Source organism: Eulemur rufifrons, chromosome 4 (assembly GCF_041146395.1).
Source record: "Eulemur rufifrons isolate Redbay chromosome 4, OSU_ERuf_1, whole genome shotgun sequence".
Classification (NCBI taxonomy): domain Eukaryota; kingdom Metazoa; phylum Chordata; class Mammalia; order Primates; family Lemuridae; genus Eulemur; species Eulemur rufifrons.
This window is the reverse complement of record NC_090986.1, coordinates 78,301,342-78,326,068: the sequence shown is the minus strand read 5'-3', so window position 1 is coordinate 78,326,068 and position 24,727 is coordinate 78,301,342. Positions and strand designations below refer to the sequence as shown.

The following is a 24,727-nucleotide window of genomic DNA, read 5'->3' as shown; positions in this document are numbered from 1 at the left end:
CCCTTGCGGGAAGCCCAAGGCCATTTTCCACAACTACCCGAACTGAACGCTCTGTGTCCCGTTCAGCTCTGTGCCTAGCCAAGCCCTTCTAGCTACCCACAACACTTCTGTGCTTTGAATCGCAGCTTCTCCTGAACAACAACAACAAAACACACTCTCTTTATTGAGTCTGCCTTGATTATTTCTATATTCTTCTCAGGCCCTTGTTCCCTAGCCAAAGGGTCTCTTCTGGGGGAGCCAAAAAGTTATCCCTTGCTTACCTCAATGGCAAACCGACATTTTCCCATGTGCACAGAAGCCCTGCTGTGATTACACCTAAGATATGTCCCCCCGTTCAGTATTGGAGTGGGCACGCCCATTTTCTGTGACATGGGAAAATGGCACCACAGCGTGACCCAGCTGTTTGGTGCCTTGAGGTGGCAGGGCTTGGTTAACTGATCAAGTTCTCACCTGGCCAGCTGGGACAGGACAGTTATAGGGCAACTTCCTGTGTGCTGGACTCTGAGCCGGACGCGCAGTGGTGCAAGGTTCCAGGCTAGAGCTTGTTGTTCCAGGGAGAATCGAGCCAAACAGGGTCCATGTCACAGGCACAAGGGTTTCCCTGCACCTGCAGCCCCTGAGAGGCTCCTCTTGCAGGGTCCTGGGGAGAAGAGGGAGAGGGAAAGGATTGTACCTAGAGGAAATTTCTGTGGCAAACCCATAGTTTTGGGTTTTAACAACTAAATGTCTTCCTGTAGGGAATGGAGAATGGATCATTCTTTTGTCCTCCGAGCCTCTAAACTCCTGTAGAGGGATAGGGCTTAAAAAGGGAACCTTATTACAATTAGATTAGAAGATAAAGCTATAAGAGGTCTTTGAACAATGGCCACCAGATATGGGTATTGGTTTAAAGAATTAGGACGAACAGAATAAGAGAAAAGAGTTCATCAAAATAGATATAAGAGAGCTGTATCTAGTTCTTTCTCTTTCTGACAGAAAAGTTTAGTGGAAAAAATTAGGGAAGTCAAGAGAGCCACAAATTCGAAGAAATTTTTTTTTTAGTTGTAAATATTTTTATAAATTTTTGAAGAAATTTTAAAGAAAGAATGAAAAAGCATCATGGTAAGGAGCCAGAAAAAATAAATAAGAGAATTAAAAGCAAAATCTTGGAAGACTTGGACGGGCAGCTTAGTGTGTTCCAAGGTGGAGACACTGTGGCCAGAAGTCCACATGTCACTCTGCAACAGTTGGTTTTTCTCTTTTAAGGGCATTTTTCACTATAAGCATTTGTAAATTAGTTGAAAGGAAATGACAAAAAAGAAAAAAAAAAAAATACTTCCTTAAGTAAAACAAAGCAAAAAAAATCTATAAACCGTTACATTCTGCCTCTTTTCTGGAATTGTCCAGAAAACCTTATTTTGCACCCTTTCTTCATTGCTGGAGGCCTCTTTGGGGGTTTTTGCCCATTCTTTCGGCAGCCCCCTGTGGCATTTTTGTTCCTGCTTTCTGCTCTGCCTCTGAGTGTGAGCAGGCCTGTCTGAGACAGCAGGGCCTGCTTGGTGGAGCAATGCCCAGGGACTTCCTGGAGCTGAGTTGAATTGTGTTTGGTAAATAGACAATAGAATCTGCTTTCAAGGCTCTTTTCCCCCTGCCATGCAGGCTTCTAATGCATTCCAGCCGAGGTGCACTGGCTCTGTCTGTCCTGTAAATCACCACAGGGAAATAGAAAGTGCAGCTCATTAGCTGGAGGGTTGGTTTAAACATCCCCAAATTATTAACACTGAGCACGACCTGAACGTAAAACTTCCAGAATCCCGGGCATGCTCTGCTCTAGCCTGCGTGTTTCAGTTTCCCAGTCCCCACATTTTTAGCAGGCTTGGGGGCGGGTGCCTGCTGGAGAGACCGTTTTAGTGTGATGTGACTGAGTGTGCTCAAGGCACCAGGAATGCAGATGTGTTGGGGAGGCAAATGCTGTGTTAGCATTTCCATAACTCCCCTGTCCTCTCCCAAACAGCATGAAAGATGAGACTGGGAGCAAATAATTACCCTTGAAAATGGTTAGTGATTTTTAAAGTACTTCATATAGCAAAACTGGTTTTGTCAGAATCAAAGCAGTGATACACTAATTCTCTCTGTGTTAATGAAAATAATCCATTATCACTGTGACTAAAACTTATTTCTTGTGGCATTTACTTTCATTCATTGTGATTTCTGGGAAATGAATGAAAACATTCTTATTCCAAAGAATTCTGAATTGCTTTGGGTCAGCTCCCTCAACCTATGCAGACTGTAGTCTATTCATGGGGGAATAAGAAAAGGGAAACAAAGGCTGTTATTTAAATGCCACGTTGCCTAGACTGTTGGGATAGGAAGAAGGGATTGAGTGCATCATGTTGTCAGTCCTCGTCTGCAAGGTCCGTGTTATAAGATTAACATTAACTTCCCGTTTTGCAGTGATTACAACAATATAAAGGCAGCATACGAGGCCATGAAGAACGTGGCTTGCTTGATCAATGAGCGCAAGCGCAAGCTGGAGAGCATAGACAAGATAGCGCGCTGGCAGGTGTCCATCGTGGGCTGGGAGGTAAGTGGGAAACGCCCCCACCTGGTGCAAGTGCTCGCTCCCTCCCGCACCTTCGATTGGGGTTAACGTACTTTGAAATCCTGTGATTCATACTTGGCTTTAATGGTATGTATGCTATTAATAGTGTGTTTTGAGGAATATTGCTGAATTTAACACACGACTACTTTATAGCCCCCCCTCTATGAAGGACTAAAATCAGAAGCGTGTCTGCAATTGATTTTTCACTTAGCCCGTCTGTCCAATAGAGAGTAAGAGCCACGGGACAGCTGGAGGACACTTCGAATGCAGCCACAAGGCACAGTGGTAGTAGCATGGGGGACTCTGGGGTCACCGCCTGCATTTGAAACCTGTTCAATCTGGGCAACATATAAGTGTTTCAGCCTATAAATTGAGAAGGAAAATATTACTCACCTTATGGGCTACTGTGAGCATTATAGAAGACAGTACAAATACAAAGCTTGACACAGCCCATAATAATGGTCCAACAAATACTTTCTCTCTGTGTATGTATTAATATATACACACACATATTTATTTATAAAAACAATGACAATAGCTAGCACCTGTATTGTGTTTACCATTTATATATACCAACGCATTTAATCCTCTCAACAATCCTATGAAGTAGCCACTGTTACTACCTCCATTTAACAGATGGGAAAACTGAAGCACAGAAAGGTTAAGTAGCTTGCCCGAGGCCACACAGCTAAAAAGTGGTGGAGCTGGATTCAAACCCAGGTGGGCCTGGTTTCAAAGTCCATGCTGGCGACCCCTTGGCTCTACCCCTGTTACTAAGAACAACAAGCTGATGCCATTCCAATTGTTTTTAGACCAAGTCGGATTATCCTGCATCCATTAATTGAGCAGAACTCATTCTCCCAGAGGAATCAGAAAATCTGGAGTGAGAAGTGAGGTTTTTAACTGAAGTCGGTGATAGCAGTGAAAGTTGGTGGGAAATACTAATATTACAAGGGCCTTATAGACGTCTGGAGCTTGGACGGGACCTCAGAGAACACATGTCCAAGTCTCTTACTTCGTGAGGGAGGAATCTAGGGCATGCATTGCTCTGAGCAAGTAAACAGAAGAACTATTTTGGAGTCAAGCTCTTTTGCCTCCAGAAAACATTGTGAGTGACTGGGATTAAAGGAGAATAAACTCTTATAAAACAAAGCCAGCGTCATACCAAATACCTTAAAGTCACACTGGATTTGTGTTTTTCCTTTTGATCTTGGATTCTGACATTTAGGGGGTAGTTCGTCAGAAGTTTACTATTTCTTGTTGACAATTTGTCAACCGGCCTTTCGTTTTCAAGACCCTAAACTAGCTGTTATTCCAGGGAGCTGCTCTATACCTGGCACAAAACAAGTCTTTAGTACTGTGTTCCCATACACTAGGCCTCCTCATTGCTCACTTGTTCTCGGGGTCAGTCTGGGTCCGCTGCCATTTCAGATCGTAGCTGAATGGCATTAATTCAGCGTGCTTCAGGTAAGGAAGACACTAAAGATAACATAGGGGTACTGTAACATTTTCTCATTGAGTACAAAAAAAAGAAAAGAAAGAAATTTCATGCCCAAGGAGACCAATAAACCCAGGTTTCAATGGCCTTGGAGGCCCTGCCCACCTGTGAATGGGGCAGGTGGTGGGCAGCCTCAGGTAACCAGAAAGTCTGAGAAAGCTGTGTCAGGGCCTCTCCCATGTTCCTGACACCTGAGGAAATCAGAATTGGAAGATCCTAAGGTGTATTTTTTATCCTTCCAGGGGCTAGATATCTTAGACCGAAGCTCAGAATTGATTCATTCTGGGGAACTGACCAAAATCACTAAGCAAGGCAAGAGCCAGCAGCGGACGTTTTTCCTGTTTGACCACCAGCTGGTGTCCTGCAAGAAGGACCTGCTGCGCAGGGACATGCTCTACTACAAGGGTCGGATGGACATGGACGAGATGGAGCTCGTGGACTTGGAGGATGGGCGGGACAAGGACTGGAACCTCAGCGTGAAAAACGCCTTCAAACTCGTCAGTAAGAGCTCGGACGAGGTTCACCTGTTTTGTGCCAAAAAACAAGAAGACAAGGCCAGGTGGCTGCAGGCCTGTGCGGACGAAAGGAGGCGGGTGCAGGAGGACCGGGAGATGGGTGAGCAACCTCGGCCCCCGGCCCCCCGGCCTCTGCTTTCTGGCCTCATTCTCTGCCCCCATGTGCCTGCTCTGTCCCAGCCCTCTCCATGAGAGACCAATCCCGCCTTGGGCAAGGGATAAAAGATTTGCAAATCCTGAATACTTGTAACCTGGCTTAACCGAGACAGGCCGTGGCAGTGTAGTTACTGCAGCACCATTTATTCCACACTGACCTTGTGTCAGACACTGCAGCGCATTCACAGAGATTGTCTCATCGACTCCCTGTGAAGTGGTTACTATTATTATGCCTACTTTACAGGTAAGAAAATCGAGGCTTACAGAACTGGCCCACTCTTGAGACATGGCCAAGTAGCATTTAAAACTAGCTCAGTTGTCCCGAGACTGAACCACACTGTGGTCACTCTCGCTCAGGCCCTCGGAAGTAGCAGGTGATTCTAGAGGCTTCCCCCAGCTGTGCCTTTGCAAAGCACTTAAATTGAGCTTGCTGCCACAGTCGATTCACACCCAAGGGCTCCGCCTGCTGTTTCCCCGTCTCTCGCACTTAAAAAACTAGGGACCCCGCGTCGTAGCTTGCAGTTAAGGCTCCTTCATGCTCAGGATTACGCTTTGCTCTTTGGTCTGTCTGCCCAGTGTCTGCTGGCCTGGAGGTGCTGCGTGGCCCCAGGGGACAGAAGCTGCTGCACCTGGCGTTCAGGATGGCTGCACCACAGCCTCCAAGCCCCAGTCCCGGGGCCTCCCGAGCTCCCTAGAGTTTCCAGCACAGACTGTTGAATGGAGTCTGCCCGAGTGAGCCCAGACCTCAGGTCACGTGGGCCAGGGTGGAGGCACAGACGTGCCCCGACCCTCAACCCTTACCCACGGCCGTGAGCAAAGCCAGGCTGAAGACCGGGAGGTGCCTATCGGTCCTCCCCAGCCCCAGCTCTAGGCTTGGCTATGATTGTGGTCTCACCTACAGCAGGTTTTGTGGGGTCCTCTGCTAGAGTCCAAAGGGATTTACAAGTGGTTCAGGCCAACTGCCATCAGTAGCAGGAATCTCCTCAGAAACACTCTCAACAGGCGGACGTAAGCCTGTACCCGGACCACTCTACGATACGGAGCCCCCCACCTCACAGGCAGCGCCTGCTACCGAGTGTCAGGGTGTCCTGTGAACTAAGGACATCTGAGGCCCAGCAACTGCTGTGTATTATTGGTGTGATTCCGGGGCCCATTGAAATAAGGCTAATCACTCTGTCATGCCCAGAATTCTGCAGGTAGTTACAGATTAAAATGCAGAATCACAGCCTCCTAACTTTCCACATTAGGTAGCGTGGTCTAGTGCAGCCCCTGAAGTCATCTGTAAGTCGGAATGTTTGGATTTGCCCTGAAACAGCACTGCCTGTTTACAGGGGCATCCTAAACCCTTTCCACTCTGCCCTCCATGGAAGAGAAGGGAGGGCCCTGCTGTGCAGTGCTCAGAAGACGCGACTGTCTGGGCGAGTGTGGGGTAAAGTAGGACACAAGCCCTTGCCTGGAGTGTCATGCCAGTCTCGGTGCCCGATACATCGAGTGTGGGTGGGTACTGGAAAGAGTGCCGTAAACCAGGCCGGGCCTGGGGGCCTCCGAGGCCGGAGACGCCAAGGGCAGCCATGGAGCCCAAACCAGACATCAGGACCAGTCAGGGACAGATGGCAGGGCCTGGACTGGCTCCACCTAGGTAGAGCGAGTGCCTACCTGCAGGAGGAGGGCTGCCCACGGCAGAAGGCAGGATCCAGCATCCACCTCCGCCTGTCTTGGCTCTGCCTTGTCTGTCCCCATGTCACGACGGCGAGGCCAAGGTTGGTCCCATCTCCGGTTTTCCAGCTCTGGTGGCTTCATGCAGTTCTCCCACTGCACACAGCGTCGCTGCTCTGCAGAGCTTTATGCAGAAGGGCGTTCAGGGTGCAGGCTGTGCACAGCTGGGGTGCAAAATCCCGATCCCGTTACTCAGGTAGTGCCTTTGTCAGGGTAGAGCCACTAACTCCCAAAGCACCCGCAGCACGCGGGCAGGCAGGCCTGGCACCCTCTGCTTTGTCCTCTCCTCCCAGGACCTCAACCTTAGCCTTATCACTGGGATGACCCCGTCTGAACATTTGCCCAGGAGGGTCTGACTTTACACAGTCTGTGTGCGTCATTATTAACAGCACCCATTTCACTCCAGCCTGTGTCTGAGTCTGGAGGATAGGTCTGTGGCCACCCCAGCGATGATCTTGCAACCGCCCTGTCCAACCTTCAGCCTGCCCTGGTTCTGGGAGGATCGAGGTTCTTTGGCTCAGGTTACGGTGAAGACCTCCGTGCCGACATGGGTTGTGGTGCAAGTTGTACTCCAACGTGTGTTCACTGGCTCTGAACATGTAATTTCTTTCTAAACCCAGGAATGGAAATTTCAGAAAATCAGAAGAAACTCGCCATGTTAAATGCTCAAAAGGCAGGACAAGGAAAGTCAAAAGGTAAGGTTTGGAGAAGGCTTTGTCTCCTTAACGTGTATGAGTATTCTAATAAAAGTGAGGGGAAGTTGTTAGCCTATGGCCAGCTCTGAGCAAAGGAGAGAAGTGCAATTTAAAACTCAAAAGGACAGATCTGAAATAGGGGACAGTTGAAAGATAGCCTGTGTCTGGTTTTACATGTATGTCAGTGTTTGCTCCCGTTGGAACGTGAGCACAGGAAAGGTCTTTAGAGGCGGTACCAGAGGGTTGCAGACCTCCTGGCCCACGCATGGCCTCTCTGCTCCCCACCCCTGAGGGACGATGGTGTTAGACCCACCAGGCCACATGGCACCAGTCTAAGGCAGACAAGGACATTTGCATTTTGGGGGCATGAGAGGAGGAAATCACCAACCCAACCTGCTTGTCAGCTATAGGCCGGCTACATTCTAGTTTAGGTAAAAAAAAGATTTAAGAAAGTTCAGTACATCAGGCAATGATGACAGAAAAAGAAGACACAGGAGCTTATTTAAAGCAGTAATTCATTACCCTCTGTGCACATTAGAATTACTGGGCAGATACTCAAAAACACTGATGCCCAGGCCACGTACCCAGGGGTCCTAATGCACGAAGATTTTTCCACAATGCAAATGACACAAATGATCTTAGAGGAATTCAATGATAAGGATTTTTATTCCAAAAATAATGTATTGTATTCTTAAAAACTTTATTCGGGTCAACTTTCTATTTTAAAAGGGATTTACGCTATGAAATTTATCCCATTCAATATTTTCGTAACTGAAAATGCCAAAACAAGGACCAGTTAATCCCAGGACTATGACAGGCCATCAACAAATGGTCCAAGAAGAACCCATCACCAAAATGCCACTTAGCATCCCCTGCTCTCCCCACGCAGATGCAGATTTCCCCCCACTAAGTTATAAATATCTTCAAGGCAGAAAAACCCATTTTTTTTATTTTTTTTGTATCTTTACTGTTAATGGCAGATGACTAGTAAATATCAGTTTGCTGGAACTTATTAGTTTCTGTCCATATCTTCTAGGAGTCCCTCGCCCACAGCTAGGCACTGAAGAATGGAATGAACACTGATGTTGATGGGTGGCCACCAGGTCGGGCACTGTATGGGTTATCTTATGTCCTCCTTCCCATTGCCTGGAAGATGAGGAAAGCCCTATGGCAAGTCAGGGGCAGGGCTGGTTTCTGAACCAAGTCCTGCTTCCAGAACCCACCCTCTTCCATCACGTCATGCTGACTCACACAGTTACCTTTTGATCTAATAGCTGATTTTAATAATCCCTTTAAATGACCTGTGCACAGATTTAAAATGCCTGCTCTAGGCCAGGTACAGTGGCTCACACCTGTAATCCCAGCACTTTGGGAGGCCGAGCCAGGAGGATCACTAGAGCCCAGGAGTTGGAGGCTGCAGTGAGCTATGTTTGCACCACTGCACTCCCGCCTGGGTGGCAGAACGAGACTCTGTCTCAAGAAAAATAAATAAATAAAATGCCTCCTCTAATGAAACGGTTTTCATGAGAGCAATCAGGTATTGGGGCACTGTTCTGAGTACCTCCATTAACTCATTTAATTCTCATAGCAGCCCAATAGGTATTGTGATCCCCACTTTAGAGATCAGGGAACTGAGGCACAGAGAAATCAAATGATTCCCCCAATAATCACAGCTAATAAGTGGCAGAGAAGGATCCGGGCCGAGGCAATACAAGCCCCAGGCTTTCGTGTAGAGCATTTCACTGTTTCTCATCCTGTCGGTGGGGTTCTAATTCTGCCACTTACCGCCGTGTGGCCACAGGGGAGCCCCATGACCTCTCAGTTTCCTTCCCTGTCAGTTTAGCGTAACGGTCCCCTCCTTGGAAGCTTTCGGGAGGGTTCAATGAGATCACCTATGTCAAGCTCCACATGCAGCATCCAAACATAATAAATATTTCTCGTGTAGCTACTAGAAGTTCTGTTGGTTAATGTGAATTAAGAATTAGCTAAGAATTTTGAGTCTTAGCACTTTTTTTTTTCTTTTCAGTTAACAAGTGACCTCAGTCCCTGTTCCATCTTTCTCCCCTTCGATGTAGGCTACAGTGGCTGCCCCACGGCCCCGCCGCACCAGGGTTTGCACCCCCTCCACCAGCGCCACGTCACCGTGCCCACCAGCGTCCCCCAGCAGCAGGTCTTCGCCCTGGCGGAACCCAAGAGGAAGCCTTCGCTCTTCTGGCACACCTTCAATAAGCTCACCCCTTTCCGGAAGTGAAAGCAGGAGGACCGTGTTCCAACTGAGGCAGTTGTAAAGGGGAGAACCGTTTTTGTTTCTTCTGTGCTTAAATCCAAGGAAAGTTTCTTGGACCCAGTGCTGAAAACTTCTTTTTGGGGATCAATGAAAGAGAGAAGGACTTGGACTCACCTTCAGCCTTCAGAGACCCAGCTGCCTTCACAGAAAGGTGGAGAAGGTCATGACGCACAGCTTCATCCTGCACGAGAACCCCCTCGCCCCGTGACCTGCTCTGAGGTGGCCGAGACTTGGGACCCAGTACCACGCTCCCAAGGGAACGCTGAGACAGGGGCCCCGGCGAGCCTCAGCCATCAGTGATGGGCAAGCTTCCGCCACGGTTCCCGCACAGGGTGTCACGAGGTTTTCAGTTCCTAAGGAAGGACTAAATTAGAGGATCCCTTTTGCATTTGAAGGGAGTCGTGGAGACGAGGTGGGTCCCATGCTGTCTCTTGCTAGCACGTGGCTGCGCACACCTAGAAGCTGAGCTTTTACTCCTTTCCATAGTATCAGGGAACCCACCGCGGCTGTGAGATGGCCGTGGTGTTTCCTGGTGTCTTCTGAGTCCACACAGTTGCCAAATCGTAGTACAGGCTTCGTCTTGCAAGATTCTTTTTCCTACAAGCAAAGGGGAGAAAACAATGTTGCACCCGTCACATGGCAGCGTGGCCTGCAGTGCAGAGTGACTTAAGCATCCTCAGGATACCGCTGCCTTCAAGACAAGGAGGGAGAAGTCCTCCTGCATGCCGGGTTTGTCCTTAGGCAGGTCCTCTCCTGCCTTGAGTAACTCCACAAGCAGAAATCGTATCTTGCCCACACGCCATAACCCAAGAAAGCCCTGCCATTCAAACAACTGTTTGAGATATAAAAGCCCATTTACTCTAATTTTTATGAGAAAGGAAGTATGAAAATGCGCTGTTGGAAGGCATTCTCAGAGAGCATCCCTGCACTGCTCCTGACATCCTCACCAAATTGTAACAAAATTACAAAGACACATACATTCCAGGGAGAAAACATGAGGGGGGTGGAGCAATCCTGCTTCCTGGGGATCTGCAACTGCCCTTGTCACATAAACCCAGAACAAAAGCGCATAACCATGCCACCATGAGAATGTTGGCAGATTTCCGAAGACTAATTCTTTCCAAAGACCTTAACAAAATATCAAGGCTTAGAGATAGCCGTTTTAACGAAGGCCACACGGGCTGATAGCTGCGGATAATAATCTCCTTTTTGTGTTTATGTTGTGCATTTTGATGAAAATAACTTTTAGCTATGTCTGGGGAAGACAGGCTCTGCAAGGGAGATGCCATTTTAACCTACTCAGTGCCCTGGATGGAAGATATTGTGTTGTACGGTTTGTGGATTTGATTTCTGTTTCAAAAGCTCGTTTTCATATGCTACTCCTGCAAAGTTCTTTTTTCTAGTAGACCCATGCTTGAGAATAAACAAATCTGTGATGTCAAAGACCGAGGTGTAATCTCCAGTCTCCAGGTGTGTGTTCCTCCATTCTCCCCGGCCTTCCCCCACATCCAGAGCTATTTCTTGAGGGGGTGACATCACACATCAAGAAAACATACCCCTGGCCCTCTCTGGTGGGCCCTTAGAACATTCCGTGGCTGTTCACGACCCTGCTCCGCACCTTGGCATGCCTGCCTGTAGGCAGCAGTGCTGAAGCATGGCGATGCCCTGCGGCCGGTAGCCCCGGGGTTGCCTCTGTGGACGGTCACACTGCGTGTCCTGAGACAGCAGTTGCTCTGTGAGGGGCACTCTTGGGAGGTGCTATGGCGTGTCCCTGGGTATGTGTGCGTTTACTTCTTGAATAGACATTTCAACTTTAGTTGTATTTATATAACTGACCTTTTTACTAACAAAATACAATGATATATTTTGGAAACTCTACTTAATGTGCTTTTCCTGGACACCTCAGCAATAACTGTGGGGGTCCCTGTGCTACATAGAGTTGTTTGTATGTACAGCAATTTTGAACAATTTTCTTACGTAATATAAGAATTGCTTTAAGGAAGTAAAGAGAATCTTTTGCTTATGTTACATTTTCAGTGAGGATTTAATTAAAGAGTCACTGTTAGGGCTTCCATTTCCTAATACTCATGGACAATGAAGAAATGCTTTAAATTTTGTGACCAGTCCTAATTTATTTCCCAGCTGAGCCCTAACTTCCGGTTCCCACCTACCTCCATGGACTTCCTCACATAGAATCACGAATACCAGGACGTGTTTTTGTTAAGTCAGGTTCACTTCAAGTCCCAGGGTTTGTCCCTGTCGGTTTTATATAGTGTGAGAATCACTCGATCAAATATCTGACCAAGTAGATCCTACTTGGGTTTTCAGGTGGTTTTGAAAACTGCTCATGTATTTTTTAAAGGGTAGGACATCCTTTGACTTCTTGAAAATGTGTATGTCTAGCTTGGGTTTTATTACCAAATACCTAAGTTCTTCAAAGAATGGAAGGCTCAATGTTTGGCTTGAATTCTCATTTTTGGCTTGCCAAACTTCCTTCTTGATTATAGTCACATGTTCCACTTGGAAAGAAGAAAGAAACAACAAAAAGCCTTCTAAGTGGATTGTGTGTGAATTTCATTGGGAATCTCCCTCCCTCCTGTCTTTATTTTTAACCTTACATTACATAATATGGGTAGGCCAAAAAAAGAGGTGACATAACATTTTGGCAAATTTCACCTATTCTTTTGTTTCAGAATTTGTCAATTTTGTTGAAAGACAGTTGAAATGGCCTTGGGTCAAAAGCAACCTTCTCAATTTTGATCACATCTACAACGTGTGACAGCCCTGCAGTACATTATAACCAATCATAAAGTAGAATATTTGCAAATTCCTGGAGTAATGTCATTCTTTGTCTTTGGCCTGCAAACAAGGGTGGCAGCAATTTGTCAGAGCTTTCCTGGGACACCATCTGCATAGTTTGCTTTCATTAGATCTGATTTTTGTTTCCCACTGGTAGATCTGATTTTGTAGTTGAAAACATTTCACTACCATCTAATGCTATTTCTAGATATTGTCGTGCCTTTTTATACTTAATCCAGATGAAGACTAACACCATGCCTGTTTAGGAAATCCCTGCATCCTACATTGCTGTTATCTAGACAAAAAGCAGAGGTACATTTAATTCAAAATTTGGTTTACAATATAAATCTTTTGTAAAAGCCAGGTGATCCAGAAATCTCTGCCTACCTAAATTCCTGATATTCCTCAATACAAATCAACGTAGTTTCCTAGCCAGAACAGAACAGCCTGATTATGTGGAGTTAGGGGATGTATTTCTGTACTATTCTTTCATCAAGGAGGAGAGAAACGGGACAGGGTCCTGTTCTTTCAGTGGCTCACAGGCCAGGGACACTGGACACAAACTTCTAGGTTAAACTGCTAGCAGACCAGTTTTCCCTATAATAAGTTTAACCTACAAATTGTTCTCTCTGTTAAAATTTCCCTTGGCTAACGGCTGTTGTTTCCAGAATGCAATTAAAGTGGAGTTCAAAAGGCTTTGAAAAAAATAAGTGGAAACTAGCTGATACTGAAGGAAAAAAAGCAGAAACTTCACTATTTGGTGTAAGTTCACCCAGCTGCAGCATACTTTTCATTGTTGCCTTTAGTCATCTCATAGGCATTGACGTTTTGTGCTTAGAAAATACTTTGAACTGATTCTGTAATTTAATAATTGGTCATTTTTGTAAATATTAACATCCATCTTGTATGACTTGCTTACCTACTTTGCAAGGCTTTTGGCAACCTTTTAACTCATCAACATCAAGGTGATGTTTTCTGTATAAGTCAAGCGACGGCTTCCGAACTGATGAATTAGCTGTTGACAGCTGAAGTATGGTGTACAAGATTGCTTTAACTTGATATGTATTTTTGTTGAATGAAGTTTTTTGTAAAAAAAAAAAATATTTACAATGTTATTTGAATGATTTCTTGTAAATGCTGTGAATCTATATTTGTTGTTTTGTATCTGGTTATTAAAATTAATTTGCCAAACTGGTTCTCGCAATGCCTTTGAGTAGCAAAATAAGATAGATTTCAAAGAAAGAAGTAGCGAGTGAGTGCCAGGAGAGTTTCTGGGGTTTGCAGATGCTCTCCTGCCCTGACATTGTAGCCTGCTTTGCAGCAGCAATTCATCCATCAGGAGCTCCCTCAAACCACCAGGGAGGTCTGGGAGAAAGAAGGCTCTGAGGGGAACCTAGAAGGCTGCTTGGCTTGAAAGACGTCACTAGACTAGATGTGGGAGTAAGATTGATACAAGTGACACTAGAAGTGAGCCCTACTTGGTGGCTGCAGCTTCTGCAAGGAGTGACAGAGAGCAGGTGAACAGGACAGGTGTTCTGTTTGTGCCCTTGGAGGCCACAGCTGCGGACAGGCCGCCTCCCACGGGAGGTGTGCTAGTGGGCCTGGACTCACCCTGGCGGGGTGGGGTGGGTAAGAATTTCCTTCTCTAATTAACAGCTCAGAAAAGCTAAGTCAATAGCCCATTGTTTGCTGTGACTAATCAGAAAAGGGTTCCTATAAAGCTTGCCAAGCTGCTACTCCCCACTTTTTGTTTACTCCTAACATCCACCCACTTCCCACAGCAATCTGCTGCCCCTCCTGGTGCTGGACCGAGCTGGGCCGTTGGCTCCCGTGGAGCAGAGGCTGAGAGCCCCGAAACCCAAAGGATGCCTCAAAATGGCACCACGTACAGGAAGGAGTGGAAATAGAGTGTGCAGTGGCATTTTCTTACGGAAGAGTTGTGAGGAAGAGGACCCATGGACATCAGCCACTCACTCTGTGCCCTGAAGAGACTGAGTCAAAATGTGCGAATCGTCCAAAGGAGACACACACGTGATGGTGTGATGAAGTGTGGTAACTTCAGAGAATTGAGTCCTTTCCTCCCGTGAGGATCCAGGCCAGGGGTCCCAACTCCTACGTTGGCTTCACACAGGACCCCAGGCCCCAGCAGGATCCTGGGGGCGGATGGTCCCACCGGGTTTGGGGGTGTCGCAAAGCCAGGCCGCCAGGCGAGTCTCCGTGTGGCTGGAATGGGCGTGGGCACAGGCCAGCAGAGCTGCGGCCACCGTGCCTGTCTGGGAGCTCGCCCCGGAGGCAGGGGGCACCTTAGGGACGCGGCCCAGCTGGGAGCACAAGGTGGGAGAGCAGCAGCGGCTGCCGGAAGGATGCCGGGATCAGGGCAGGTCCCCACCGGCGGCAGGTCAGCGACACTGGCTGCGAGCTTGGTGGTGGGACGTGAGGGACAGGACTGCCACAAACAGACTCAGAAACGAGTGGCATGGAGGGGTGGGGACCGGGAACGGGGCTCCCAGCTGGGGTTGGCGGCTGCCCTTTGGAGGGTAGCTGAAGGTAGTGCGGAGCTCAGGAGCGAGGTCAGGGCTGGGCACGGGTTGCGGGGTCGAACCCGCGGAGCCAGAGGCGGGAGTCGGGGGTCAGGGCGGCCCAGACCGTGGAACACGCAGGGGAAGGGGGTGGGGAGATGCCTGGGACGGAGGGGGTCAGAGATGAGGGGGCATGGGTGGGAGGGGCGGCCACTGCCGCCCAGAGCCCACCTGCTACGCAGGGACTAGACAGGTCTGTGGGTTTGGGACCCGAGGCCGAGCGGGTAGTGGGATGGCCACAAGAAACCAGATCTCGGCTCAATTTATGCCATCTGTTTGAATCCCCCCACCACCCTGGGTCCTCAGCATTGTTTTGGCTGCTGTACTGATGAGGAAATTGAGGCAGAGTGAGAGTAAGTAGGGGTCGGGGGTCGGCTCTGCCCAGGGGGGCTCCGTTCCCCCTGCATCCTCTACCGCCCAACTCGGGTCTCCTCTGCACCTGGGGGAAAGCCTTGGGTATATTTACCCTCTTGAAGCTATTTTTAAGTTTTAGATAAATGTTAATAGACACTTAGGAGGAAAAGTCAAGAACCACGGTTACAGGGTGTTGAACAAATGGTTGCACCATGTTCTTCTCAGTGACAGGTGGGGGGTGTGCGAAAAGGGAAGGGGCCCTAAATCATTATGTACACAAATGCCTAGAATCAAAAGGAATTACGTACACAGAAGTTTGAAAATCTGATTCAGTGACAGCAGTTCCAAGGTTCCAGGATCCAGATAAGACCCGGCCACTGTCACTGTCCAGTTTTGTCCTATCAGCCCTAATTGCCCCAAAGTCAGCTGAGAAACTGCCAGGGAAAGGCACAAAATCACTGTGAGAAAGAAACCTGCTGTGGGCCCTCCTTCCTCCAGACTCCACTTGAGAGAACACCTTGAGTTCTCTCATTTGGTTAAAAAGGAGCTAAGTTTTCTAAATTAAGTGGCGCTGGTAGAAGATGCTACCTGACTCAATTTTGCTGTAATTCTTGAAGCTCTTCCAAGACATCGTGGGCCTTCCTCTGTTCCCTCCCCTTCCTGCTATTTTGCAGATATATCCACCAGAGAATTGTATGGCAGGAAGGCGTGATTTTATTTAGTTTGCCCTTGATTCCTGGTTTGCACAGCACCTGGGTACAGCCTGCAGCCCTGAGGTTCAGGTAAGTGCATTGGGAAAGGATTTCTTTACATTCAAGGTGAGGCATGTGGGTCCTAAAACAGTTCTTGTATTATTAGTGTTGGATAATCCTGGTTAACTGCTTGCAAAATAGTCAGATATCTATAGAGTTTGGGGTTGGGGTAAGACAGTTCCCAAATTCACACTTGAGGAAGAGGCTAAACAAGAGATAAATGCAGATTTTTCAATTCTTCTGCCAAAACTCTGCAAACTGGCTGGGAGGAGGAATAAAAACCATAGAATAAATAACAAGAACAGCAGACCATTTTAGAGAGTTTTCTAGAGAAGTTTATGGATTATTTTGCACAGATTGCAATGTGTACATTTTTATATTTATAGCTATGCTAATTTACACAGCATAGTACAAAAACCCTCAATATATACTGAAGAAGAAATACATAAAGTGTACAATATCTACAGCATGTGGAAGAAAATATATTCAATGAAGACAGCTTAGAGATATTTGGATTCTTGGACTGTCAAACGTAGGAGGGTGGTAATTCATCCTTTGCATTTTATGCACAAGGAACCCAAGGCTCGGTGATTTGGAGACCCTGGTTTCTGGCAGGTCTACATTAAATCCTAGTATTTGGGGAAGTAAGATTCCTGAAGAGTGGTAACCCTTAACCTTGGCTGCGACTTAGGGACATGATGTCCTTGGAGAAAATTAATCAGGAGGGCACTGGGTGACCCTTTATCAAGAGATTCAGTAGTAAAGGAGAAATACAGGTAAAGCGTAGGAGAGAGACCCAGAAATAAGAAGCTAACTAACTAAGAACCTATTTTATTTCGGACAAAACACTAACTCCAAAGTCATTTGCAGTCTGTGTCCCTTTGCCCCTCCCAAGTCAGTGTGTCAGACTTGAGATCCCGACATTCTGCAGAATGTTTGCATCTGTTCTCTGTGCATTCACAGTGATTGTCTTGATCTATCTAAGGCAGTGACTACTGTCAGTTTTTAAATACGTTACCTGGAGGTTTGGATGCCCAGTGAGTCCTCAGCAGCTCTGCCCCCTGGGCTGAACACAGATGCCCGCAAGCCTTCCTCACTTCTGATGTACAGCCTCAGCTTGGGCAATGGGTGCCTTGCATTAGTCAGGATGTGAGCCTAGCTGTGTGTCACAGACACCCCCCCACCCCAAAATAGTGGCTTAAGCAAGTTAGAAGTATATTTCTCTCCCATGTTTTCATGTCAAAGCTGGGCTGGGAGGGAAGGTTTGGTCTGTGGAGTCATCCAAGACCAGGATTTTTCTGTCCCCAACTGTTGCCCTCCTTCAAGGAGTCCAAGCCAGACCCTACCTTGTGCACACCAGACACAGGAAGAGGGAAAGAGCCTAGGAAGGCCACACCCTTTCCCTTTAAGGTCTGGTCCACAATTGCACACATCACTTTTGCTCATTCCCACAGCCCATAATCTATTTTCATAGTTATATCAAGGCTGCAAGGGAGGCTGGGAGGTATAGTCTATTGTAGGCAGCTAGGTGCCCAGCTGAAATTTCTATTACCACGGAAGAAGGTGAGAAGGGGTGTTGCAGATAACTAGCGATCTTCACCAAAAGCATTCACAAGGGTCAAATTTGATACCCAGCCACCTCCCCAAGTGATGAGCCACACGCAGTTGGGACCAGGATAATATTCCTTGCATTCATTCACTCATTCAACAAACATTTGACTTGAGGTACCGAAAACAAGAAAATGGAAAGATGCAGTCACTGTCTTCAGAAAGCTCTGGCCCAGGTTGGTACCTACTAAGTGATCACCAGTCTTGGCATGGTGTGGAGAACACGTGGGCTTGGGGTGGCAGGTGAGCAAAGAGGGAGGGAGGGAGGGAAGGTGGGAAGCAGAAGGGGGTCCCGGCTCTAGTCCCTTCCAGAGAAAAGACCAGACAGAGGACTTAAAAGTTGAGGGGCTAACTGTGGTTGAACTAATACAACTGAGAGTCCAACTCATAGCTCTGTGAGAGGCACAAATATTATTTTTTATTTTTCAAAATAACATTAATATAATTTCTAGTATAGTCCTAGTGCAAACCTTCAGTGTTCTACAATGAAGTGTAAGCCTTCCAGATTTTCTTATTAGAAAGTGCCACAACTTTGGAAGTGCCACTACTTATTTGGAAACAAAGTGTGCTCGGATAGTCAGAAGGGTTTCCATGCTCTCTGAGCAAGCTAGACAGACTCTGCGCCTGCATGGAGCTTGCAGGACTAGTGAAAGAATCACAGAAGGATACATGTTTGCTTTCACGCTTGCTCTTCCCTAGCTGGAGAACAAAATGGAATTTGTCCTCACTTGACACCTTTATGATCTTGGGATCTTTTTATTGCTGGAATAATTGTTGTACTGCACATTTTGAAAAGTTGGAAAGGAAAATTACAGAACCCTCAACAAAGGTTGGTTGGTGGCATTTAGGTTTGATGGCTACCAGCCTCTTCTGAGTTAAACAAAGGGGGCTGGTGGAATTTGTTTCTAAGAAATCTCAATTTCCTTCAATGGAGTGAGTTTGTAACTTCAAAGGGAAACATCTGTACTTCCTTTTCCAAAAATACTCTATTTGCGTTAGACTGCACCCTGTGAGACTTCCACCAGATGGTGATATAGCCCTTTGGATGACAGAGAATCGCGCTGGTTTTAAAAGGTGTATCTCTAGAAATATTTGTATAGCACTGTAAAAAGGCATTTTTTTAAAAAAGGAAAAACTCCCATAACCCCACCATTCTACAGTAACCATATTCATTTGCATATATTCAGCTCTAGTTTTTGTCAATATGCAGATATACATAGGTACATTCATAATATGCATGACATTTTGGTCTATTTTTTAAAAATTCAACACAACATATATCTTTTATGCATTTCTATATGACCTTCATAATTATTTTAGTAGTTACATACTGTTCTACTAACCCAACCTCTCTCCTGATGTTACACATTATGTAGTGTGCACTTTTTCACTATTATAGATAATGCTGCAGTTAATGTCTTTGGCACACAAATTTTGGATTCTTAAGGAGGATGTTAGGGATGGGTCAAGGACATAGATGTCTTTTGTTCTTTAACTTTCCAAAGGGCTGTCAGATTACACTGCCATCGGCGTTATGTGAGGGTCTGGATGCTGCCCAGTTACACCAACCCATGTTTTTATGTTCCGATTTGTTTCTTAAGCCCTAAGATATCTACCATGATATATTCATTCCATTCGACTACATTTGGTCAACCTGCTTTTCCAGGTTAAATATTGAGTACCAGCAATACAATAATGAGGAAAATAAAGCCAGGTGGGGACCTAGAGTTTTAATCCTACAATTATATCAACAAACGTAAAACCCCCGCATGACAGGTGCCATGGATGAGAGGACACGGTGCTACGTACCTCTTAATGAGACGTGGGTCCTGCAACCCAAGTTTCATATTCCTATTCCTTCGAGGTCTTGCATATGCTATTCCCTCGGTCTGGAACCTGCCCAAGCGCTGTCTCAGCCCCTGAGGTTAGAACACAAATTTGTAAGTGCAGTTGGAGGGCAGTGTTTATAGAGGGAAGGGCTTGAAAATGCACTTCTCCCACACTGGGGGTGTGTGTGTGTACACGTGTGTGTACATGTGTGTGCGCCCTTCTCCCCAGTGCCTTCCATAAAAACAAGACCTTAAGGAATACGTCTAAACATAGTAGGGCTGCTTGGAATCCTTCACTATTTTTTAAAATTTTAATTTTTTAATGTTGTTAAAATATATATAACATAAAATTTACCAGTTTAACCGTTTTAAGTGTACAGCTCAGTGGCAGTGAATGCATTCATGTTGTGCGGCCATCGGCACTGTCCGTCTCCAGGCCTTTCCATCTTCCCAACGGGAAACTCAGTACACAGTAAACAACTCCCACGTCCACCTCTCCCCAGTGGCTGGCAGCCACCATCCTACTTTTTCTGTGAATTCGACTACTTTAGAAACCTCGTATAAATGAAACATACAGCTCTGTCATTTTGTGACTGGCTTATTTCACTTAGCATAATGTCCTTAAGGTCCATTCATGTTGTGGTATGTGTCAGAATTTCCTTCTTTTTTAAGGCTGAATAATATTCCATTGTGTAGCTATTGCACATGCTATTTATCCATTCATCCACTAGTGGACACTTGGGTTGCTGTTGTGAATAATGCTGCTGCGAACACGGAGCTCTGTTCAAGTCCCCACTTTCACTTCCTCTGGGTATGTGCCTAGGAGTGGAATTGCTAGATCAGATGGTAATTCTGTGTTTGCTTTACTATTTATAATGTGCTTCCCTGCACATCGTGATCAGAGTTGGTCTGTACAATAGTCCTGGAAGATAAGTAAGCATTTTCCTCTTCTAGGTGAAATGGTAAATGGAAGAGTATCCTGACCTTAAACTTGGCTTTCTTATTGATTGTTCACCATTAAGAGTGGCTTGATCACATGTGTTACCTTCCAAGGATAATGGGCTTCTGATGTAACCAGCTCGGTCTGCTACCAGGTTGCCCCGTCCCCCGGCCCTGACCATTCTGTCCAGTCTGACCAGGTGCGGGTCTGTGGCAGGGGACAGCCCATCCACTGCCCACTGCAAGGATCAGAGGCTGCATCCATGGCACCAGCAACAAAGTCTTCTCCTTTCAGTTTCTGTTTCCCTCTTTCAGTTGAGAGTCTGTCATCTGAACCATGAGGATCTGCTGGCTTCTGCTTGCCATTGGCATCTGCACTGGGAACATAAACACACAGGACACATGCAGGCAAGGGCACCCTGGCGTCCCTGGGAATCCTGGTCACAATGGTCTGCCTGGAAGAGATGGACGAGATGGAGTAAAGGGTGACAAAGGGGATGCAGGTACTCACCACCTGGCTGCGTCAGCTGCCCTGCCCCCATTCCCTTCCTTCCTTTTATCTCGTTCATGCATTCATTCATCATCTGTGGAGTCTTCCCCCCGTCCACTCACACCTCTTCCACCCAGTCACCCGGCCGCCCAGCAAACACTCCCCAAGGGCCTGCCCCATGCCAGGGTCTGTGCCGGGTGCCTGGGCAGAGCACAGGGGAGAACCGACACGAGGAGGGCTAGATGTCGGGATGACCCACTTGGAGGCCCTACAGTACCCAGGGCCCACTGGGAGACCATCCCTTATGATGCCGGAGTCAATCTGCCTGCGTCAGTCGTCTCTCGGGACCTACAAGTTGGCCCAGCCTGCTCCTGTCACCCCACAGCTGGGTCAGTGAGGCTGAAGTATGGGGGTCTCTGCTGCTCTGGGAGAGGCCAGAGTCTGAGGTGACATGTGGCCTAGTGAGTTCTATACCATGGCCAGTGCCACCTCCCACCTGCTGACATGCACCCCGAGAAGTTGGAGCTCAGGGCCGCCTGTACCAAGCGCAAGGACTTGCGTGTGGTCAGTGGAACCTCACTCCCCTGAAGTCCCAGGGATCTCCCCTGCCAACTTGATCAGTGGCATTTACCACCACTCTCAGCTGCTAGAGAGATCCTTCCAGAACCTCCCTTCCATCCCTGACAGTGAGTGTCTCGAAACCATAGTCAGCTGTGTTGTCGTAGGAGGCCAGCAGACCTTGCACTCTCCCCAAGAGTGCTGGGAAAGCAACAGAATGAGAAACCCACCAGCGACCCCCGGCGCCCGGCCCACTTCCCCAGGCCTCGGCACAGAAGAGATGATGTCAGACGATGTCATTTCTGTTCTTGCCCATTTTCTTCTTTTCCACCCAGGAGAACCAGGACATCCCGGCAGCCCAGGGAAGGATGGAGTGAGTGGAGACAAAGGAGAACGAGGTCAGAAGTTACCGTGCTCTAATTTGGAGCTACCCAGGATTTAACAATAATTACTAAGTGCTTCCTACGGGCAAGTCCGTTACGAGGTGCTGAGCATGTTCCAGCGATAAAGACAGTGCAGTTCTTGCCCTCCAGAAGCAGGGATCAGTGCAAGGATTGGCAAACTCTTTCTGTAAAGAGCTGATAGTAAATATTCTTGGCTTTTTGGGCCACGTGGTCTCTGTCACTGCTGCCCGACTCTGCCACTGTAATGAAAAACAGCGGGAGATGCTGCCCAGATGAGTGTGGCTGTGTTCCAGTGAGGCTGTGTGCGACTGCTGAAATTTGAAATTTGAATTTCCACGACACACGGAAACGTACATGTGACCCTTTAAACATGTAAACCATTCTGCTTGCGGGTTATACAGAAGTAGGCGGGAGGCTGGCCCTGGCCCGTGGGCCATGGTTTGTGAGCCCTGCATTGGTGCGTGAGCACTGAGGAGTGAGACTGAACTGTCACTCGGTGCGTCTGGAGACAGTGCATGGAGGAGGTGGCCCCCGAGGGGAAGGGAGGACTCCCACCACTGACAGGGAGGGAGATAGCGCGGCAAGCACGTGTAGCCCGTTGTGCCGCTCATGTGTTGTGCTTTTTATGTACTGACTTAACCGCAACAGCTCTCTACTCCAGCTGGTAGGAGTATCCCGATTCTCTAGATGAGGGAGCGGGGGCATGGGAGGCTCACGGGCTTGCCTGGCATCCAGTGCCCGGAAGTGGTGGAGACAGGACAGAGTCTGGCATTTACCCCCAGAATCCGCACCTGCAACCCCTGCTCTCCAGTCCTCGTGGGAGGATCGGGAGCGGCGAGCGCTTGTGTAGGATGACAAGCTGCGCGATGTAACTGGCAGGTGGACAGGCTGGCTGGGCTGGGCAGCAGAGAGCAAGGAGTGCCGCTCTCCACTCTCGCTCTTGATCTTGTGTTCACTCCAGTAGGAGGTCTGTAGGGGGCATCACACAACCAGGGCTGAGTATCTATTAACCTGCCTTCTGCAGTTCCCGCTGCCCTGCAGAGAGCGCTTTCTCTCAGCACCGGCATGACTGAGGAACCAACATGTGGACTTAGGTGGTAAAGAGTTGTAATTTCTCATGTGAGCCTTGATTCGGATTTAGTAGACAGGAGTCAACTAAATTGGGGTGTGTGTATGTGTGTAATTTGAGAGTAAATGAATCCCAACCCCTGAGCATACACTGAACCTGTGAGCTACTTTGTGTTTCATTTGTATGTGCAGTAATAGAAAAACCAAAGTTGTTCACAAGGGAATGTTTCACAAACTATCTCTTTATTCGCTCTTTCTCTAATAGGAGCAGATGGAAATGTTGAAGCAAAAGGCATCAAAGGGGATCAAGGCTCCAGAGGGCCCCCAGGAAAACACGGGCCAAAGGGCTTGGTTGGTCCCATGGGAGAGAAGGGCCTCCAAGGAGAGACAGGCCTTCCAGGGCAGAAGGGGGACAAAGGGGAGGTGGGCCCCCCGGGCCAAGAGGGCCAAAGGGGCAACACCGGGCCTTTGGGCCCAATCGGTTTACCTGGCCCCGTGGGCCCCATTGGAAAGCCCGGTCCCAAGGGAGAAGCTGGACCCGTGGGGCCCCAGGGCGAGCCGGGAGTCCGGGGAATACGAGGCTGGAAAGGGGATCGAGGAGAAAAAGGGAAAATTGGTGAGACTCCAGTCTTGCCCAAAAGCGCTTTCACGGTGGGGCTCACAGTGCTGAGCAAGTTCCCGTCTTCAGATGTACCCATCAAGTTCGACAAGATCCTCTATAATGAATTCAACCATTACGACATCGCGACAGGGAAATTCACGTGCCACGTCGCCGGGGTGTATTACTTCACCTACCACATCACTGTCTTCTCCAGGAATGTCCAGGTATCTTTGGTCAAAAATGGGGCAAAAATACTGCACACCACGGACGGTTATATGAGCTCGGAAGACCAGGCCTCTGGTGGCATCGTCCTGCAGCTGAAGCTCGGGGATGAGGTGTGGATGCAGGTGACAGGAGGAGAGAGGTTCAATGGCTTGTTTGCCGATGAGGACGATGACACAACCTTCACAGGCTTCCTTCTGTTCAGCAGCTAATGATGGAGAAGCGTTTATGAATCTGCCACACCATCCGGCAGAATGGGCTTGTTGAGGACGTTACTAGAGGATTTTACTGTACTAATTCCTCCAATTATTGCAATAATCATAAAAAGGTAAAAATAGGAAAGTTATTCCTGAAACTGATTCTATGTAACTTACCATCTTTTCAAGAGTGCATTTTAAAATAGTTGCATTGTTTATTATACTTTATTTCATATTTCTCATCATTCCCATTATCTGAAGAATCCTTTGCATGGATGTTTCCTGGGGGAAGAGCATTTTGATATCATTTTAATGCCCTAAGGGGCCATTTATTGCTCACCTGTGTTTCTGAGGACATTAGGTAGAAAGAAAAGGAAAATGTTTATTCCATTCCATGGCTAAAAAGAGGTCTAAGCTGGTGACTCTGTAACACTCTTGAAAGCTGTAAACACTGTTCATTTTCTAATTTAGGTTTTAATCGCCATTCTATCCAACAAATAGCTGTTGGTAACTATTTGCCATACTTGAATCTGTATTCCTTTTCTAGGTTTTCCATAACAAAGATTGTAAACTAAGTGGCTTTAAATACCAGAAATTTACTCTCTCACAGTTCTGGAGGCTGGAAGTTTGAGATTAACGTGTCAGCAGGGCTGTGCTCCCTCCGAAGCTTCTAAAGGAGGATCTGTCCTTGCTGCTTCCAGCTTCTGCCAGCCCCCGGCACTCCTTGGCTGGTGGCAGCGTCACCCTAATCTCTGCTTCCATCTTCACACGGCGTCTCCCTTCTGTATCTGCCAGTGTCCACATTCCCTCTTCTTACAAGGACACCAGTCATATCCGATTAGGGCCAACCCTAATCTGGTATGACCTGTTTTAATCTAC

The 24,727-nt window shown here is 47.5% G+C and overlaps 2 protein-coding genes across 8 annotated transcripts in view; both read left to right on the top strand.

The window, feature by feature from the left end:
* The window catches only part of SPATA13 (spermatogenesis associated 13), a 95,473-nt gene extending 82,982 nt beyond the window's left edge, over positions 1-12,491 (top strand). For 6 of the 7 annotated variants that reach the window (XM_069467756.1, XM_069467755.1, XM_069467754.1 and 3 more), the window contains 4 exons: positions 2,434-2,563; positions 4,322-4,694; positions 7,087-7,161; positions 9,237-12,491. In XM_069467756.1, the coding sequence (XP_069323857.1) occupies positions 2,434-2,563; positions 4,322-4,694; positions 7,087-7,161; positions 9,237-9,412 (754 nt within the window). In that variant the 3' untranslated portion in view covers positions 9,413-12,491. Of the gene's footprint in view, positions 1-2,433; positions 2,564-4,321; positions 4,695-7,086; positions 7,162-9,187 lie in introns of all 7 variants that reach the window. The other variant, XM_069467753.1, reaches the window with a different exon arrangement.
* An 8,154-nt stretch (positions 12,492-20,645) lies between these two features.
* Positions 20,646-23,863, top strand: LOC138382799 (complement C1q and tumor necrosis factor-related protein 9A). Its single transcript, XM_069467421.1, has 3 exons — positions 20,646-20,811; positions 21,692-21,754; positions 23,094-23,863. The coding sequence occupies exons 1-3, from the start codon at positions 20,646-20,648 to the stop codon at positions 23,861-23,863; spliced, it is 999 nt and encodes a 332-aa protein (XP_069323522.1).
* Positions 23,864-24,727: the final 864 nt, after the last annotated feature.

What these genes read in the sequence shown, in the direction of transcription:
- LOC138382799 (XM_069467421.1), top strand. Translation starts at nt 20,646, where the DNA reads ATGAGGATCTGCTGGCTTCTGCTTGCCATTGGCATCTGCACTGGGAAC. An exon ending in GGGTGACAAAGGGGATGCAG is followed by an intron (nt 20,812 to 21,691) that starts GTACTCACCACC and finishes TTTTCCACCCAG; the next exon opens with GAGAACCAGGACATCCCGGC. An exon ending in TGGAGACAAAGGAGAACGAG is followed by an intron (nt 21,755 to 23,093) that starts GTCAGAAGTTAC and finishes TTTCTCTAATAG; the next exon opens with GAGCAGATGGAAATGTTGAA.